The sequence below is a fragment of the Eucyclogobius newberryi genome, unplaced genomic scaffold, assembly GCF_026437365.1.
Source record: "Eucyclogobius newberryi isolate DKJ021-1_F unplaced genomic scaffold, fEucNew1.0.hap1 SCAF_8, whole genome shotgun sequence".
Classification (NCBI taxonomy): domain Eukaryota; kingdom Metazoa; phylum Chordata; class Actinopteri; order Gobiiformes; family Gobiidae; genus Eucyclogobius; species Eucyclogobius newberryi.
Window position 1 is genome coordinate 15,169,217 of NW_027316500.1, and position 18,815 is coordinate 15,188,031.

General features: G+C 38.5%; 2 protein-coding genes across 3 annotated transcripts in view; one reads left to right on the forward strand and one right to left on the reverse strand.

Moving 5' to 3' along the window:
* The first annotated feature begins 270 nt into the window (after nucleotides 1-270).
* Nucleotides 271-7,560, forward strand: vstm4a (V-set and transmembrane domain containing 4a). Of its 2 annotated transcripts, none has more exons than XM_072437645.1 (8): nucleotides 271-579; nucleotides 2,001-2,444; nucleotides 4,839-4,892; nucleotides 4,971-5,078; nucleotides 5,152-5,185; nucleotides 5,592-5,737; nucleotides 6,393-6,460; nucleotides 7,063-7,560. In XM_072437645.1, the coding sequence occupies exons 1-8, from the start codon at nucleotides 531-533 to the stop codon at nucleotides 7,213-7,215; spliced, it is 1,056 nt and encodes a 351-aa protein (XP_072293746.1). In that variant the 5' UTR covers nucleotides 271-530; the 3' UTR covers nucleotides 7,216-7,560. The 2 variants fall into 2 exon arrangements, with proteins under 2 accessions (XP_072293746.1, XP_072293745.1); XM_072437644.1 differs by having other exon boundaries at nucleotides 274-579; nucleotides 1,998-2,444.
* Nucleotides 7,561-8,941: 1,381 nt separating this feature from the next.
* The window catches only part of wdfy4 (WDFY family member 4), a 32,747-nt gene continuing 22,873 nt past the window's right edge, over nucleotides 8,942-18,815 (reverse strand). Inside the window, exons 50-64 of the mRNA XM_072437591.1 lie at nucleotides 16,408-16,450; nucleotides 16,202-16,321; nucleotides 16,004-16,127; nucleotides 15,821-15,930; nucleotides 15,084-15,234; nucleotides 14,879-14,970; nucleotides 13,671-13,880; nucleotides 12,787-12,907; nucleotides 11,755-11,912; nucleotides 11,065-11,223; nucleotides 10,796-10,975; nucleotides 10,484-10,666; nucleotides 10,246-10,351; nucleotides 9,377-9,500; nucleotides 8,942-9,295 (exon numbers count right to left, since the gene is read on the reverse strand). Of these exons, the coding sequence (XP_072293692.1) occupies nucleotides 9,232-9,295; nucleotides 9,377-9,500; nucleotides 10,246-10,351; nucleotides 10,484-10,666; nucleotides 10,796-10,975; nucleotides 11,065-11,223; nucleotides 11,755-11,912; nucleotides 12,787-12,907; nucleotides 13,671-13,880; nucleotides 14,879-14,970; nucleotides 15,084-15,234; nucleotides 15,821-15,930; nucleotides 16,004-16,127; nucleotides 16,202-16,321; nucleotides 16,408-16,450 (1,945 nt within the window). The 3' untranslated portion in view covers nucleotides 8,942-9,231. The remainder of the gene's footprint in view (nucleotides 9,296-9,376; nucleotides 9,501-10,245; nucleotides 10,352-10,483; nucleotides 10,667-10,795; nucleotides 10,976-11,064; nucleotides 11,224-11,754; nucleotides 11,913-12,786; nucleotides 12,908-13,670; nucleotides 13,881-14,878; nucleotides 14,971-15,083; nucleotides 15,235-15,820; nucleotides 15,931-16,003; nucleotides 16,128-16,201; nucleotides 16,322-16,407; nucleotides 16,451-18,815) is intronic.

Sequence of the window (18,815 nt, forward strand, 5' to 3'; positions counted from 1 at the left end):
AAAGCAGTTCAACATCTGTACACACAATATTCACACAACTTTAAGTAAGAGCTTGCTTTCCATTTAAACAAGCATTCACAAGATTGGTATAATGAAGTGTGCTTTCCATTTTAGGGTACTAATCTTTAAAGGGAAGTAGACTATATGAAATTTTGACAATTTCTGGGATATTTTTAAACATTCAAAAAATGAGACATGGAGGCCAACACACAAACAAACACTAGACTTTCCTTGCGTTTGAGGGGTTTGGGCCTCGGTCCAAGACTTCTCACAAGAACACAGGAAATTACATGTCCTAGGTTCTGCAGGACACAACGAAATAGGCAGAGGCAGATGGAGAGAGGGAGAGAGAAAAGTGGGAGTTTCTAACTTGAGGAACAGAGCATATACTGTTTCACATTACAGAGAGAAGAGGAGAAAGAGAAGAGGAGTTAATGCTGGGTACGGCTCTGGCAGGTCCTGCAGCCAGCTGCACTTTTCAATGTAGCTTCCGGAGAAACAGCTGTTTATGGATTCACTGACTGTGGAAAATGTACCTCTCTATAGTGGCCTTTGTCCTAACTAAAGTTCTGCTCACAGGTAAGTTCAGTTTGTTTACAGCAACTACAGAGAAAATGCATTTGAACACATACCTTAGCTGTATCATCGATTCGACCATCAATTATTAAGTTCAAAGTCAGGAAACGATTGTGCACCTTAACAACATAAAGTAACTTATCTGGTTTATTGTTTGTTGGAAAACTACATAAGAAACTATTTAGGAAAACATTTTCGTCCCCTTTAGCAAACATTTTAATTTAGAAATATCTGTTGTTCCATTTGGGAAAATGTTTTTGATAATTAACAGAATAAAACAAGCCAGTCCCAAATTTAGGTAAATAGAGATGATCATCAAGGGAACACAATACATGCTCAGTGGTAGGTATTTTGTCATTTGTATAAGATAGAAGAAGAAGATAAGCCTTTATTTGTCCCACAATGGGGAAATTCCAGAATAGATGTCATGAAGATGCCTTGATGCTGCTAATGATGCTGCCCTTGTGATTTGTCACTTCAAACAGTGGAGGACCCTGAGGCAGATTCTCCAGCTAACATAAAAACCAAGAAAGCAGCATGGGAGCCCAGATGGTCCCTGTTAGCTTGTTGTGTTGGTACCGGCCTGTTTTGAGTATACTGTACCAAAGATGGATGTTTTCCACCTGTGGATGCTCCTCTCCTCTCAGATCACATCTTGTGTCCAGACTCTGTGTCTCTTGCAAAAAGGACTTGACCCATCTGGACAAAGATAAAACACACACACAGAAAAGTGAAAAAAACCGGGTGAAATCTACTCTTGTTTTCCCAAAACCCCTTGTGTTTTCAAGCACTGACTGACTATTCCCATTGTATGAGGTTAAGCAGAAGCTGTAAAAAGATTGAGCCTGTCCAAGGCTGTAAAGCTGAGCCACCACTGAGGGTGTGCTCATAAAACATTGAGTCCAAAATGCAATAATTATGTTAAATTGGCAGGAAATCAATCAATTTGCAGAAATTAATGCATGTGGGGTACAAGAGAAGGCAAATTATACGGTTGGTTTTACAATCATTGTTACTGAAGATTTAAGGAAAGGTCAGTAAAAGGCCAAAATTATTAGATTCCCAGATCACAAGAGTGTGTCTTTTAAACATTGTAAATTGGTCAATCTTGTTGACCGCACATTTAATAATGAATAATACATAATTGATTAATATAATATGTATATATTAATTAATATATAATAATTACAGAAAATATTTTATGATTATTGATGGTCTAATAGATAATTTACCTAGTATGTGACTAGCTTTTTAAAATCAAACTTAACTTAAAATGTTCACAATTTTATTTATTTAGATTTGATAATTTTTTTTTGCAGTTATATTATGACCTGAATAATCATGATTATCAATTAACCAATTAATCTTGGCAGCCATACTTGACAACAGATGAAAAATGAATGCAATTTTGTTTTATGCAGCAGAGGTTTGCCATGCATTAAACGTAACGGTGATGCCGGGCCCTGTCGTTATGGTAACGGAGAGGGACAATTTGACCCTGTCCTGCTTGGTGTCCCAACGCAAGAGGAGCAACAGTGTCCTCATCCTGCGCTGGTTCTACTCCCCTCCAGTGTCCCCCACGACAATCCCCCAGGGCTCATCGCTCCATCCTTCACAAGAACCAAATCAGTTTCTCATTGCCAAACTGGGAATCAAGAAAATTAAGCTCTATGGAAACTACACTCGACTTTTCCCTCGGCCCAAGTTTCGCCTGTTTGAGGAGCAGGAGGGCGAGTTATTCCGTTTGTGGATATTTAATGTGTCCAGGATGGACCAGGGACTGTACAGCTGCAGGGTTCAGGAGATACACAAACTCAGGAACACATGGAGGGCCTCGTCTAATGGTACAAGCAGCACACAGCTAATGGGCAAGTATTCACACAATCCTATGAAACATCATTTTACAAAATTTGAATGTTAAGTATAGGTTATAATACAATAAATGTATAGATTCAAACAGTGAAAACAAACAGCTGATGATTAATTAAAATAGATTAAATTTGTTTTGTAAGCTTAAGTTTTGTGGTTAAAATGCATAAATAACACACAATTCTTTGATAACTGAACCTCACTCAATGCATTTATAGCAGTACATATTTTGTGTAATTATTAAAAAAAAATGTTGAATGTTGTTTTTCAAATAATTAAAAAAATATAGAGATTCTCAGTTTTGTTCATCTTCAACTCAGTCTTACTTAAGTGCCCCTGATTGGGTGTTAATGCTATATTTAAATGTTTTTTAAACAATGTCAAATTTGCCCTTTTTACTTTGCTCTTTAGCAAATGTTGCATTATGTATCTTTTCTTTCACAATATTCTAAAATGTACTCCACACACAAACAGAAACCAGGGAATTCTGTGATCTTCCAGTGTTATGCAAAATCCATAAATTTCTTTCCAAGGAATCCCCTCTGCACTCAAGCTCCCATCCTCTAATGGAAACAACTGGATAAAGGAAAATCGACAGCTGATAGTGGAACACAGAGGGAACATTTAACATTGGATTTATTTATTTTGTATGTGTCTATTTATTGAAGTTAAAAACCTTGCACACGTGTGTTTGAGTGTGACCCCAGTTCTCTGGCATTTCCATCTCAAAACAATGAGCTCACAGCCTCACACAGGCAGCTCTGTCTGCACCAGCGCAGAGGGAAAGGTAGAGAGAGTGCTGAGCTGGCTCAGCTTAAACTGAAATACATTACATCAGCATGTTGAGTTTAGGCCTCTGCAAACCTCAGGAAGAAAGGACACTGCAGATTTCAAACGTGGTGGAACATTTTAGGACATAATTGCTTGTTACTTAATTCAAAATCACCAATTCAGCACAATGGAAATGACATATACTTTTACAATACTTTGAAATTGTTAGGCGCACAAGATATTTAATTTACTTTAAAGCTTTAAAAGTGAAATTTATGTGACAACGCCCTGACCTAAATTTGGGTCAATGTCCCACTGAGGAAGCCACTCGACCTCAGGCATCTCCGCCACTCTTTGCCACAGAGACAGAAACACAAGCGCTGACATTTTGAGGGTAAACAAAAAGGAAACTAAGTTATAGCTTTACACCAGGAATCTCCCCTGTTTGAGTATTTTAACAAAGCTGGTATCTGCCTCCTACACCACAAAATGCTCTGGGGAGACAGTTGAAATCCCAACTGCAGACCACATGCGCTTGTTGTTTCTTCTCTCAAAATGAAAGGGTCTTGCTCCGATAAAATCTAGTTTTATTAGCGCATACTTTAAATTTCACTACTCCAAGTTCAGAATCTGGTTTCTTCCAGAGTCTTCACAGTTGAATGGAGGCAAAACACATGGGCCTAATCCGTACCTGATGATTTTTTGAAACGAAATCTGTGCAGCTCACTTTTTGTTCAGTAGGTGTCCAGGAGTGAGATTGGAGTCGTGTGAACAGTGGATTATTGATGCCCGCCGCTGGTTAACCGCAATGTGAGGCTGTGTGCCATTTACAACTCTCATTATTAACTGTAGCGTGCCCTAACTGCATGTCAATTCAGCTCATCAGCTTGTGTAATAGCAGTTATCTTTTAATGAAATGTTGGGTTACAGTATTCCTGAATAGAAACAGGTTAATACCTCAATGATTACTGCGTCTATCCACACAAAACCAAAACTGGCTCAAGATTAAACATCTTCTGTCAGTATAAATAAAATTGCTTTTAAAAAAGAATAGCTTCAAAAAGTTGTGTAATTATTTAAAAACCCCATAACATTAATAAACGTTTGTGGAGCCAAAGTTTGCCCCCTGCCCTCCATCTGAATGTGAAAATTCAAGAACACAACCTATACGCAATATTTGGTATCAGTGTTGGGACATAAAGTAAAAAATTCTTTCCAAAAACACAAACTAGCGGTACACATAGTCAGTATAAGGTAAGAATAGTATTGTTCTTTTGCTTTTTGTTACTCTTCCTGTACAATCTTCTGTAAATGTCACTCAATGTGACCAGGACTATGCATGTTCTTCTCCTAAAAGAGTAAACAATTGAATGTAAAAACCCTGAAGGGAAGTGGTTATGTAGAGAAATGGGGAACTCCCAAATACAGTCCAAGAACAGCAGTCCGTTGGGCCTCTCTGCTGTGTGTAGTGTTTGTGTGGTCGGTTTGGCGGATGAGGTCGTAGTCTCTATCCTCATGATATTTCTGGAAACCACTAAACCGGTCGGCTCTGTTGGACCTGTGCCTCCAGACAACAAATGTTTTTATAATACTCTTAAGACTCTTAATTTCTGTTTCTCCAGTGCACTTTACTCATGAGAACAGCAAAGGGGAAGGCCTGGGGCGGTGGGTTGCAGGTATTCTCACTAACATTGACTATTCATGTCTTTTGTCACCTTCACCACTGCATTTGCTCATTCTTTGTGCATTTTCAGATGTTTACCTGGGTGCAGTGCTGATCTGCTGCCTCGGTCTTTTGTCCATCTTCCTCTTCACTTTGGTCCTCTCCTGCCAATACTTTTACAGAAGACACAGACTCAAAAGTAAAAAGAAAACTTAGCATATTGTTTGTTAATTCACCACCACATTAGACTAATACATTTGACTCTTTTACAGCCAGTTATCTTCTTGTCAAGTGTCCAGAAAGCAGGTTTGTTTGAATTCAAATAATATTCCACCTGCATTTTCTTGTTTTTAATATGCATTGTCCGTTTATTACATAAATACAAATCTCGCATTTGAAATCAGTAGTTAATGCCGAGTAGAATAGCAACTGTATGTTTCTTTAGTCCATTTTATGCAACAATGGCAGTATAAAAGTAGTCTTACTAGTACAACAGCAGGATTAGTCTTAGATGTACTTTTATAGTATTTGCAGCACTCACAGTAGCAGTATTGTAATTTGCTGTGAGAGTAGTAGAAAGAGCTTGACTAAGCTTTCACTCAATATCCTCTGCTAAAGTAATGTGAGACGCATATACTTGAATACTTTTAGTATTAGTATTATCCAGCTTTGCCCCAAACCACATGTTGAGCTTGTGTATTTTCCCTTACAGCTCAGGCGAAACTGTGACCAGCTCCAGCAGCTCGTCCAGCTCTTCTCCAAAAGCTCTGAGAAAAGACACAAGACCCACAATACCTGCCAGAACAATAATACCACCTAAACTCCCGCTGGAGCCCCCACCGCATACATCAAACAAGGGTAAGAGTAATGTAACCTACTATGCCACGGCACTTATCCCACTGTCGCAAGCCAGAGTTATATAGTGCAGAATTTGGCTTCAGATTATAGGGATTTTTCAGTCTTCTGTTTGCGTCAGAGGGTGGAGGAGTCATTTCAGTGTCAGTCGATGTTTTTATGGATGAAATTTCGTCCAGACATTTACAGAAGTCTGAGAGAGGCTCCAGCACCCCATGATCCTGACAGGAGGACTTCGTTGGAAAGGAAAACAATAGTGGTAAAAGACATCAACTGGGACTAAATGGAAAATAATAACATTCCCCACACAGAAATATCGAGTCTCACTGTAAATATTGTGAGAAAAATGTCTGGCTTTGTCTAAAAGCATAGCAGATAATACAAAACAGGTCATTTTCAGGTGTTTTTACATTTTAAAGGTTCACTGAATCATTTTTCCGCCACCTGCTTGTCTTCATTGAGATCTTTTTGCTTTTGTGTAGTAGTAGTAGTAGTAGTAGTAGTAGTAGCAGCAGCAGCAGCATCAGCATTAATTGTAGTATCAACGATAACGATAATAATATAAGCAGCAGTATTTGTAAAAGTGTGCTAATTCTTATTGAATAAAGTATAAAGTCTCATTATTTCACATGTATTTCTTCCATTATTGTGTTTTTAGTCCCTGTTGCTGCAAAGAGACCCCAAAAGCCCAAAAGGTCAAAGCTGCTACAACAAAGAGCTGCTAATGTAAGTCATATTCACTCAGTCCACTACTGCTAAATGACACAACTGGGGACGTTCCGCTGTTTCCATATTATCTCTCAAAATATAAAATGTCTCTGTTGTTCTGGCAGACTCTCGCTGAAGTACATGCAAAGGGGAATTTGTTTCACGACTGCATGATTGTCGACTGGAGTTTATTACAGTCTCTTCATTCAGTTATGAGCGTGATAATTCTATTTAGCTTTATTGCTTCTCATACACTATTATTTATTTAGAGCGCTTCATTAGTTTTATATCTACAATAAAAGTGTAAAAGACATGCCGGATGTTTCCTGAAGTGATTTTTAAGGGTGCTATTTTCGTGATTCTGCCGTGAAATACAGAAATTGAGCTATTCTGTTTGTCACAGGAACACACTGATCAGATTAGAGAAAACAAGCCTCGGAATAAATAAAATGTCCTGACAGAGCTTTGAAATCCAGTCAACAAATGTTTTATGTCGAATCCAAGGCAGATGTTGACTATAACAATGCTGACCACTACTGTTTATAGAGAAAACATAAGCAAACAACATTTCATCTTTGTGTCTATCGTTTCGACCTAAATTCTCTGCTTCTCGTATCCAGGCACGAGTTTTGCAGGACGACAGTTTGACTTACGCAGAGCTGGAGCTGGTCCGGCCAAGACCTGACCCTTCGACCTTGCCAAGTGTGGACCCTGCACCTTCCGACTCGGACACCGTTTACGCTCAGATCCTCTTCCAGGAAAGGCAGGTTTAAAGTGGGCAGCAAAAGGATTCTCAACTCATCAAGCCGAACTAATCCTGGACAATATTTATAGACAATTATTGACGTTAAACTGTCATTTTGTATGGCATTAGTGAACTGGATTTATGCCTCAACTCTTAACATTGTGTGTTGGCTCGGCTGGTCTGTTCACCAGATGTGTGGGCATGTAAGAATGCCGTATTATTCTTGTTTAAACTCAGGAGATGATGTAGAAAAACTCTTGGCTGGGCTGTTTTACTGCCGCTTTTGAGGGATCTGTAAATTCTGCTTTTCATTATCATTTATAACATCATAATTAATGTATGCGGTCAATAAATATGTTTGTGGGTTTCTAGAGTACATTTCAGGGGTTTGTGGGAACATTTTTTGGACTGGTTTTGATTTGTCATTGGTTAGTAATTTATGCTATTGAAGCGCCATAGCTCTCATGGGAAGACACATTTGAAACACTGCACAACAAAAAGTTGTCAAGCAGGTTGTGTTTAGTCTAAAGGTGTTTTTTTTTTACAAAACTAGGTAATAGTTCTTCCAGAATCAAAGGACAAAGCAGATTTAACTCCAGACGTCACACTCAAACCCCCTGAAAAGGTGAAGGGTTCAGGCCATTTTGTGAAGGTCAGTGTGTGAAAAAAGCAATGAAGACGGAGATGGCGTCTGAAGGAAAATAATGCGCCATCAAGTGGGAGACACACAGTGAGAGAGAGGACATCATCCCCCACAGTTCACAGCCCCTGACGAGTTTGAACCCGCTAATGACTACATTTATTCAAATTAGACTAATTGTAATCATGGTTAATAATTAGCTTTACAGTGCATTATAATTGGGTTAGGCTACAAGATGGTTCTGCCGAGGTGCAATAATTTATTTGATTTAATTATTCTGAGGAACCCAGTGGTTTGACACTTCATATCATAAAACCAGTGGGGTAGAGAGAATGGAGATGGCCGTTGTCTTTAGAGAAGGTCATTGCGCGCTCTCTGGGAAAATTAAGAGCGCTATTTTCCACTCTATTAAGCTACTCCACTTAGCACAATTAGCCACACACATAAAGGTTAAAGAGAGAGACCTCTTTAGTTATGACAGAGGGGAGTGGCTTAAGTGCTTATGAGAACTCGGCTCAGAAGGAAAACAAGCCTTCACAGCACTGGCAACTTCTGAAAGGAAGACAAAACTATCAATATTTGGAGTATTGATGATTATGCATAAATGTTGCAGTGGTGTCTATGTAAAGTTAGGGTTATTAGAAACAAACGGTCATTACTGGGACAATATATGGTATCATAAAATTTCTCATAGGAAGTAAGCCATTGAAGATTGAACGCTACCCTGATGTCCCTTAAAGACATATTACCCTGATCACAGCACTAATGGGTGATATGCAACGTTGGACATGGAGTGTATTAAGTGAATACGACTCTTCAAATACTCATAAATTCACATTCCAACTCTGATGGAAAATTCTGTGGAGAAAACAACAAAGAAATTGTGTTCCCAACCAGTGAGCACTCTGAACTGTTGATACCACAAAAATGCACCAAAGAAATACATTACAATGCTTGAAAAAAGCAAAAGTGCTGACTGAAGGGAATGTTTGACTTTTAACTTTTTTTTTTCAGAAACACACAGAGACAAAATTTCATGCTTTAAGAACAAGATCCATCTTTTTACTTTCATGTGTCAACAACAATTGATGTTGAATAAATAGTAACAAGTAAGTTATAATAGAAAGTACTAAATAATAGAAAGTTTATTCATTGGCATATTCATGAATGTTTCTTTTCTTCAAGGCATTGCACAAAAGGCAAAGCATATTGTATTTACAGAAGTAGTTCAGAAATAATTGTATCACATTTTACAGTTTATAAATATATTTTAAAACAAAACAAAATAAACATTTATCAAGATGAAATGAATAAATGTTTTACTTTACTTTATAGATATGTAACAGTAGTCTGAATATTTAGTTGATGTAGTAGTTCAAATGTGGATATCCAGTTGGGACTGGCTCACTCACACGTCCAGGTAAAAACTCTGCCCCAAGCGTCACCCACCAGTAAAGTGGCATGGCTCCTGCACAACATTCAAAATGTCACAGACTGGCAACTTTATGGTGAGATGCTCAATATATTCAGCATGTTTTCTGTACCATACCTGGACATGGCCAGCGCAGTGACCGCAGGGTTGTTTTTGTAGCGTCTCCGTGAGACGGGATGTCCTCTGTTCAGCTCATGACACAACACTAGATGTCTCTCCCATGTTTTAGGTAAGCTGCCGACTTTAGATAAAAGGAATGTATTTTATTAGCAGTATGTTTTATAACCTACAGTGCACACCAAAGCCTTTATCATATGTGGTCAGCTATGAAAAAAACAAACAGGCTGAATATAAAGGCTTCCGTGTTACATAAAGACCTGTCTCATCGTGATTTCTGAAGCACAAACTCCTTGAGGAGGCTGTAACCAACGTATCTCAAATTGGATCCGGGTATTATTGCTTTCTAACACGCTCACACACGTCAGCAGAATTACTCATCAGTGTTTACGGCCTCTATGTTTAATAACTTTATAACAACATAATTCCTGCTAGCCCTATCGCTAGTGAGGGATGGGCAAAGCATTGTAGTTATCTGGAAGCATGCTGTATGGCTCCGTAATGAGCAGTTAAAAATAGTCATTTCACATTTTATCTAATTACCCAGTGATAGGATTCTTACATTCTCTTTGAAGATACATTTGTTTTACTACACCAAGTCCTTTGTTTTACACAGATTCTGCAGAGACTATGGCGATACAGACAATCCTTAATTAAATATACAGTTTTGAAAATTAAAGCTACTTTTTGAACAGTATAATTTTCATAATTTGTCATAACTGTTATTGTTATTGATTTACACTTAGGGGGAAACTTAGACTATAGGGAGCCAACATTAATGGGAAACATTAACAGGAGTAGATCTCCTCCTGTCAACTACTCTCCATATTGACTTCATGAATTGACTATTATTGCGTGTTATTTCTTACCAACAGCTACATTGGTGTTTGCTGGTGCTGTTCGTCCCTGCTCCATAGACAAAACCTCCACTGGAAAGTCAGGGAATTGTGTTTGTGTGAGTTCTGTCCTCCAAATCTAGAGGAGACGCAAAAAGAAGCACATTCACATTAATTACCCAAATAAAAGAATGATCACAAACCCTTTACTACACTTTCTATGTTTGAAGCTCTAATCAAGATATAAACTTCAGTACAAACTTTTACTCACCCTGACACTGCCGTCAGAGCAGCCAGTCACAATGACGTTCCTGGCATCCCAGTCGAGTCGTTGTGAGAAGCTGACACACAAAAGGTCTGCCTGAGGCCCACAGGAAGTGTCTGAGCGGGCCAACAACTGACCCCTCATGGTCCACAGGTACAGCTGGGACCCCGCGCATGATGCAATGTCTCCCTGTCAAAGAGTGCACACAACAGGAACAACAAGGTAACAACTGCAAGAATCCTCCCTTACTTTAGAGCCAAAATAACAAGAAAAAGACAAAAATGGGTACACAGGAGGTACATTTGTTGCTTGACTTACAGTGAGCTCATTGATGGCTATTGCAGAAACGCTGCTTGTGTGTCTTGTGAGCTGTGTGACATAGTTGAGCTCTTCCAGATCCCACAGTATACAGGTGAAGTCACGAGACCCACTCACCAGAATGTTGTGGACCTCAGACACAGCCAGGCATGTCACTGCATCTATGTGCCCGTATAATGGCTGCCAAAACAGTCATGTTAAATTGCTAAAATGACAAATGAGGCACAACACAAATGCGCACATCATGGATACATTATTTACATATTCACCTGTCTGAGTTTCATATGACTGAGCCGGTCTTTAGTGACAACCACGTCCCACACACACACCACTGTGCTGCTCCCTGCTGTGATGACGGTGGTTGGATATGGACAAGCGGCACACAGTGTCTCACCCCAGACACACAAGTCCTCAAACACTGCAAACGTCTACGGAAATTCATTCAAATTAAAAGTTGCTTATGTTCAGGCAAAATTAACTAAATGTACAGATACAGGAGAAAATACTCAAGGAAAGGTGTCACATAAAAAATCTACTTAAGTAAATGTTTTGAAGTACCCGTTTAAAAATGTTTAAGTGAAAAGTAAAGTGTTAAATGTGGTGATTTTTTTGGTCAACAAAAGCCACATTTGAATGTTTTTCTAGTGAATTTTATACATAACATTTTTGTTTCCTCAAAACTCAGGCTTGAACTTAAAACCTTTACGCAGGATGTAGCCATCATACAGTCAATGGTCACCATGAATGTGCTAAAAATAACTCCTCAAACCATAAGAAAAGTACCTTCTACATTTCAGGCCGGTTAAAACATTTAGTGGAAAATAAAGTACAGATGCCTACTCTAAAAAGTAAAACGCATACACAGAATATGACTAAGTACTGATAACTACAAAGTCTCATACTTCTATTGTACTATACTATACTCTCTACCACTGCTTAAAGGCTATATTGAAGAGTACCTTTCCGGAGTTGCAGTTTCCAAAAACACAGCTGTTGTCAGGGAAGCCCCAACTGAAGAAGCAGTTCAGCACCGGTGACAACAAAAGCCTGTTTCTCTCCAAAATCAGGACCTCTTTGTCTACACACATTATCTGCCCAACTGGTCCCTTGGAGAGTTCTGGATTTTAATATAAAAAGGGATAAAAGAACATGCGTGATTTGTTTGTAAAAATGCAACTACTGAAAAAGTAAAACAAAAAGTGTGCCCTTATTCTACCTTTATGTGTATAAAATTGCCTGACCAAATAAAAGATAATGGCTCTTCAAAAGCATCACATTAAAGAGTCTGGTACTTTAGTAAACTTGTAGAGGATTTTCATTAAATTGACTGAAGAAAACTGGGCAATTAAAAACTATTCCCAGATTACTCCAAGCGAGGCTGAGTCCAACGGGAACACCTTCTTTCTGGACAGGACAAGTTGTATGTGTTTGGGCCCATAATTGTACCTGTAATTGACCTATTCATGCAGCTACAGGCAGAAATCATTACATCCTATCACCAGATCTGTGTTTAAAATCCAGGAACGAGTTGCATTAGTCTGGGCTTCCCTTGCTCCTATTCATCTCTATCTGCTTATTGATCAGATCAGACACAGTGAGATTTAATATGAAACGTAATATGCAGGAATCTCTCCCTGAGCATTCGTGGATTCATCTCCTCTGTCTCAGCGGGCCTTTAGGGATAGTCAGATTATTAAGTAGGGCTCAGCCAAAGAGTCATCTCCATATTGTGGCTCAAACGGATCGCTCCAGTGTAAATTAATCTATGGATGTACCCGCTTTTAACAATTCCCCCTAGACTTTGCTACATCTTTATATATAATAATTGGCATCAAATGGGGCAAAATAAAATAAGTAAGATGCCATACAAATTGTACCACAAGAAAAGGGAAGTAATTAAATGCAGTCCAGTTTGCTCAACAGATGCTAGCAATGATGTTTAAGCATTATGGGGTTATAACTATTACAGTAGTTTCTATAAAAGTTTTCACCTCTGAAAGGCTGTGTAGTGGTCTTGAGTTTGTCCAGCTTGAAGAAAAATGGAGTTGGAGCAGAAAGTGCTGCTGCTTCTTTCTTTGAGCCAATACGTGCTGCATGTGGTCTGGTGAACAGCTGTGGGTTAGAAGAATCCATTTGTACAATAATGCACAGAAGACTTAAAGTGAGGTGTAAAAATCCACAAATCATTTTCAATAAATGCTGAGCAATTACGTTGTTTTGCTTTTTTGTATTACCTTTAATAACGTTGGTTGGGAAAAGTAATGTACAAAAGACATAATTGAAAAATTTTACTTGTTTTAAAATTGTTTTAAAAGCTTCCCATTTTAATATACCACACTGTATGGACTGAAGATACTAATGTCATCCATACACAATACATTCATTATATACTGTATACTTATTTGTCTAGGAAGGGATTCACACCCTTTTTTGTATAACTTTGCCCCAATCAAACTTTCAAATCAAAAGATTTGATCTGATCATATATTTTGTTTCTCGTTGTATACATTCATGCATTCAACAATAAGGATGGGACAAGATCTCAAGCCACAAGTTCTTATAATTCTGCACACATATGTTATCTTGTAGTATCCTATTACACTTGGCTCGGACAAAAAAAAGGGCTAAGTGCTGGTGAGTTTTACCCATAGATATTTACGGTCTATGGTTATACCTTATGAAAATCTGTTAAAAAGCTGTGCTATAAGGACAGCAAAAGGATAAAATAACAAAAATAATTGTGAGGCCATAAATGCACACAGAGATGCCAAAATCTTGTCTCGTGTGGACCCAATATTGTGTCTCATCTCGTAGGAATTGAGTCTTGTCCCATCTCTACTAAACAATCAAGTAATAATATCAGGTAATTCCGTACCTGTTTTGGTATTTGGCCAAAGTTGCTCACATATCCTAACTTTAGATTTTTGATGAGTGGGTCTTTGGAGTCGGCCCTTCCTCGCTGGGCGTAGAAGTATGGGTGAAACAGGTTTAGACTCTCCTCTGCTGCTGGTCCTTGCTGCTTGAATCCAAAAACCAGATCGATCCAGAAGTGAAGGTGTGAACTCACATAGTCACTCTCCAAGGCCTGGGGACAGAACAAGAGACTCTCAAACTTAGTAATAAAGTAAAACTACTATACCCACATTAAGGTGACACAATCCAGGGGAGAGAATTGTTATTACGGCAAGAGGAAGGCATCAGTCAAATTGTTAATATTTAAGTTTGGATAGGAAAGAAACTTCTACATAAAAGCACAAACAATCTCATCCGATGTTGTACAGTATCTTCTACAATTACATTTTAAAGTCTAACACAGCAGAAACACAGCTGTATTATGAGCTTATCTTCATGTAACAATTAAAGAATGATTTCGGTAGCATTAGGCAAAGATTGTTTTTGAACAGTTAATCAGAGAAAAGTGGGCGTTATGACCATCCATACTGTGCCCCAATCTTAATAACTCCCTCCAAGAAAAGCAGCAAAAAATCATAACTAGGATATATTGTCCTGAGTTAATTTGTCCATAGAAGAAAAACAATCTTCCAAAGTCACTAATTTTATGACAGTGGTAGGCAATATGCGTAGCTCAGTAGATTACAGAGATAATGATCGCCATTGCCCCAGGAAAAGAAAAAGTAGGGTCAGGTTGTAAAAGAATCAGGCCAACATAAAATGCAGAACAGAGAAGCACAGAGAGAAGTGACTTAGAAAAGAAAATAGTGCAAAAAGAAGAGGACAAATACAGACAAAGAAGCACTGTTGTGTCATTGTGCACTTTCTGTATAGCGCACTTGCTCTTTTATACTTAGTTTCATGTCTGCTATTATACTGGATAAAGAGACATTTATTTGAATTGAGCTTTTGTTGGGTTTGTTAATACTGTAGTAAAATGACTGTAATATGTACTTAAACCAACATTAGATGAATGAAATACAGACATGCCTAGGAAATTGACAATGCAGTCACTTTCCATCATCATTTTACCATTATGAATGTCACTGAGCTACTTTGATAATAATACAAACTGTAAGGTCGCTCTGATTGGACATTTGTAAAAGACTTGAGAGGTCATAGGTCACTGACCTCTCGATGGACTCTAATGAACTCCTTCGGGTCACCCTTTGCCCATGGAGGCAGCTCCACATCTCCCAAAGGAGTCCCATCCTCCAAACAGCCTAAGGACAAATACAATCTTTTCATTATTTTTCTATTTTATAATTTTTTTGCATGAAATAATATGATCACACAAATGTTTAACAATAGTGTCTGACAATTGTTTTGCACTAACCCAAATTGATATGATTGGAATTAACCAGAAAATCGGGCAGATAGAAGAACTCAGGGATCAGCTCTCGGACATCGCCCATGTTGTCCCGAGAGGCCGAGTCCCACTCCTTCTTCACGCTGTGAAACATGCGCTCGGGGATGTCAAAGCCGCCCTGTGTAGAGACAGGTAAGTCAGTGTATTATGCTTCTGCATGCATGAAAGAGGCCAACATTTTATTTTATTTCTGTAAAAAATCATAATCTGGGATAGAGCTCTCATGAGAGAGAATGCAATTTGGACTAAAACAATTACCCAAATGAACAGAAATAGCATATATACTGGCAAAATGAGTTAGAGATGGAAATCCAGTTATGGATATTACTTCACACTCATAATGCGCTTTAGAAGACAAAAAGGGAGTGTAATTCACCAGGCAAACCTGTTTATTGCTTTATTCAGACTATCAAATATGCATGGCTTTTTATTATAATCAATTGCATGCTGAATTGTAAATGAGCAACATCTGTGGCTTTTTGCTGAGTTCTTTTAGACACTTTTTGCAATTATTTGCATATATATTGAGATCAAGCCATAATGAGTTTGCAAACCTAAAATGTTAACAAAATCAAAGGCATAGAAATAACTAGGAATTAAAACTGACAAGATAAAAAATAAAATAATAATAATGAAATGATAGCGTTAAATGTCATATTTTATATTCCACTGCATGCATGTAAGTGAAGTATCTACGGCCTCACCTGCAGTGTGTGGTAAGTGTGAGAAAATGGCTCCATTCGGACGAGAAAGGAGGCTACGATGATGGCAGAGGAGTAGTGAGTGCAGTAGTGACACTGTGCTGATAAATCTCCTATAATAGTAAAGATATATTAATAAAAGTAACATAACATTCTTATATGGTAACGACAAAAGGCTTTAACTACCTTCGCCCTCGCTGCCACCAATTTCCTTGAACCTCTGGATAAACATCTGCTTCCTTTTCTCCGTCTGAGCTCCCATTGGTTTTGAAAGATCACGGAAAGAGGCCGGACTGGCAAGATCAAGTGTCTATACAAGAAATGCAGATTAACTTGTATGAATCTGAAAGCATAATATGTCAGTTACATAAGGATTAGATATACCTCAGACTCGTAATCTGCTAAAATCCATGGGAAAACTGGATACTGCATCAGGTCATTGTATGTTCTACCAGCCAAGGTGTTCAAATGCATTAAATACTCAAAATTACTCATCTCTCCTCGCTGTAAAAAGAGTTGTTAAAAGAGTCAATTTGTGGAATTTATAGTAATAATCACATAAACAAAAAACAAAAAGGTGAAAAAAGTACCTGCCACTTGAGAAGAGCAGCCTTCTCAACAACAGGCACCTTCCTGAAAAACAAACAAAAAATACAAAAATACATTCAGAACTGCCCTTTTTATTTGTAGTTTATGTCTATGGTTCTACCTGCACTGATTCAGGCATGGTTTCCTGTTTTTTAGGGCGTGTCCACACTTACATGCCACATTGAAATTGGGACTAAACTAGGACTAAACCTGAAACTAAACCGGGGCCAAACAAGTGCAAATATCATGCCATATAGTCCGTCTTTAGTCTTGTATTAATTATTCCTCTTGTAACGCTAATTTTTGACAAGTTAAAACCTAACCTCATTTTAAAATCTCTGCACCGGAAACCAACCAAGCTTCCCCCGACTCCTCCCGGCTGTTGCTTGGTAACCAATGTTTAAACTTAACACACAGAGAGCACCAGAGCAGTGAAGAAGACAGAGCATGGAGGAAACTTAAATCTTGTGTACACAGCTGTAGGAACAGTTAAGAACAAGAGGGAAATTTAGAGTAATGAAAGTAGAAGACGCAGTATCTGATGCCATCTGTAGACTGTGAGTGAACTTGCATTTTGTGATTTAAAGTCTTATCAAAGAAATAGAATGTTAACAGGAGCTAAATGGAGTGAAAATGTGTCAAAGGGCATGGGAAAGGTACAACTTTTCCAAATTCATTAGCCAACACCAGCCATAATTTACTTTACAGCAGTTCCTGTTTAAATAGGGCTGTTGTAAGATGATACTGAAGGAATTCCAACAAAACTGGTAAACGCTCTATGAAAATTATACTACTAAGAGCATAAATTAAACAACACTACAAAAATCTGTGACTTGTATTAAACATTTTTTTTGTGAAAATGTGTTTATTTCAATTAGGTAGGCTCATCAGCCTGTGTGTGCTCTTTTCCCTCTGCGGGCTTTTAACATGGCAGTAAAATACTGGCGCCGAGCACATTAGTTGCTAAGTAACATTGTAAAACAACTTGACTTTTCTTTGTTTGTGTAAAGTTAACTATTCAAGTTAGCGAGGTCTGGGAGTTCTTCTTGGGCACATTTTTTCCAAATTTTTGTCTTTATGCAATTAGTAAAGAGTCAGTTTCTCAGTTGTACGTTTTAGAATCCAGCTATGAATGATAAAGTATGACCATTTTAAGTTACTCCTCTGTATGTTCATGTTTCAGAATTCACTAACAAACCTAAATCCAATGCAATGAATGAAGCCATTGCAACTGGCAGCGTGATTTGTGAAGATTATTTTGTGGAAGCACTAAATCTACTACACAGATGTAGTACTCTGTAGTACTTACTACAGCCATAAAACAGCCACATTGGGAAATACAACAACTCGGACACGTGTCTACTAGTGTTGTGTTAAATGGCAGTTGGCAGTCAACTGAAAAGGTGCAGTTACCGACACCTACTGTAGTTGTACATCTTCGAAGTACCGTATGCTTTTTACACTATACCGTAAAAGCGAGATGAGAGCAGGCTGTTTGTCGTCTGGTAAAGTTGTGTTGCTTTTAATGCCGGCAGCCATTGAAAAGGTGCATTTACAGTCACCTACTGTGGTTGTAAGTTGTAAGTATGTGTTTTACGCTATACTGTTAAAAAAAAAAGAGAGAGAAAGAGAGAGGAGAGACAAAAAGAAAGAGAGAGAAAGAGAGAGACAGAGAGAGAGAGAAAGAGAGAAAAATAAAGCTTTCTCGTGTCTGCTAGTTAGGCCCGAGCGCAACAAGCTGGCGAGAGGCCTATTAATCTCGTAAGGCCGTGCGAAGCACGGCTGCGAAAGTGCGCACGTAGTGCGCACGAAATCGAGCGCGAAGCGCTCGCCCACTTCCAAACACTCACTAACGCACTCCTCCACTCATGCACGCCCCGTGCATACTAATTAGTTGTAGGAAAATGGAACATTACCGTTGTAAACGGGCGAAGCCCGTGCAAAAGTTCGCACTAAACGAGCACTTTACATTGGGATGACGACCGCGAAGCGGTCGTCATCCCCATATAAAGCACTCATTTGCGCTAAGTAGCTCACGAATACGTTCCCCATCTCTTGCATGTTCCGTGCATATAAGCATGTAATGCAAAAATTGAACATTATTACTGTATAGAGGGCCAAAAACACAAAGTGGGCGGAGCCCACTCAAAATTATCGAAAGTACCCGTCAGTGACCAGGGACCCACACCATGAGGTAGGAAAGCGCGAGCGCTTTCCGAAAATGTATAGTTTATGATATTTGAAAAATGGGAAACATTGTTTTCGCATCGGAATATTATTCTTTCTTTCTTTCTTTCTTCTTCTTCTCGGGACCAACCCCCCTATTTTTCACCCAGTGAACATTGACGAAAAGTCACAAAAATTTGCACACCTCTAAAAATCGTGCCTCTCTACATTCTGGCTATTTCCC

Bases quoted from the DNA above. Each gene is read 5' to 3' on its own strand.
- vstm4a (XM_072437644.1), top strand. From the start codon at position 531: ATGTACCTCTCTATAGTGGCCTTTGTCCTAACTAAAGTTCTGCTCACA. The intron at 4,893-4,970 runs GTATTCTCACTA...GTGCATTTTCAG, and splicing joins CCTGGGGCGGTGGGTTGCAG to ATGTTTACCTGGGTGCAGTG. The intron at 5,738-6,392 runs GTAAGAGTAATG...TTGTGTTTTTAG, and splicing joins ACCGCATACATCAAACAAGG to TCCCTGTTGCTGCAAAGAGA.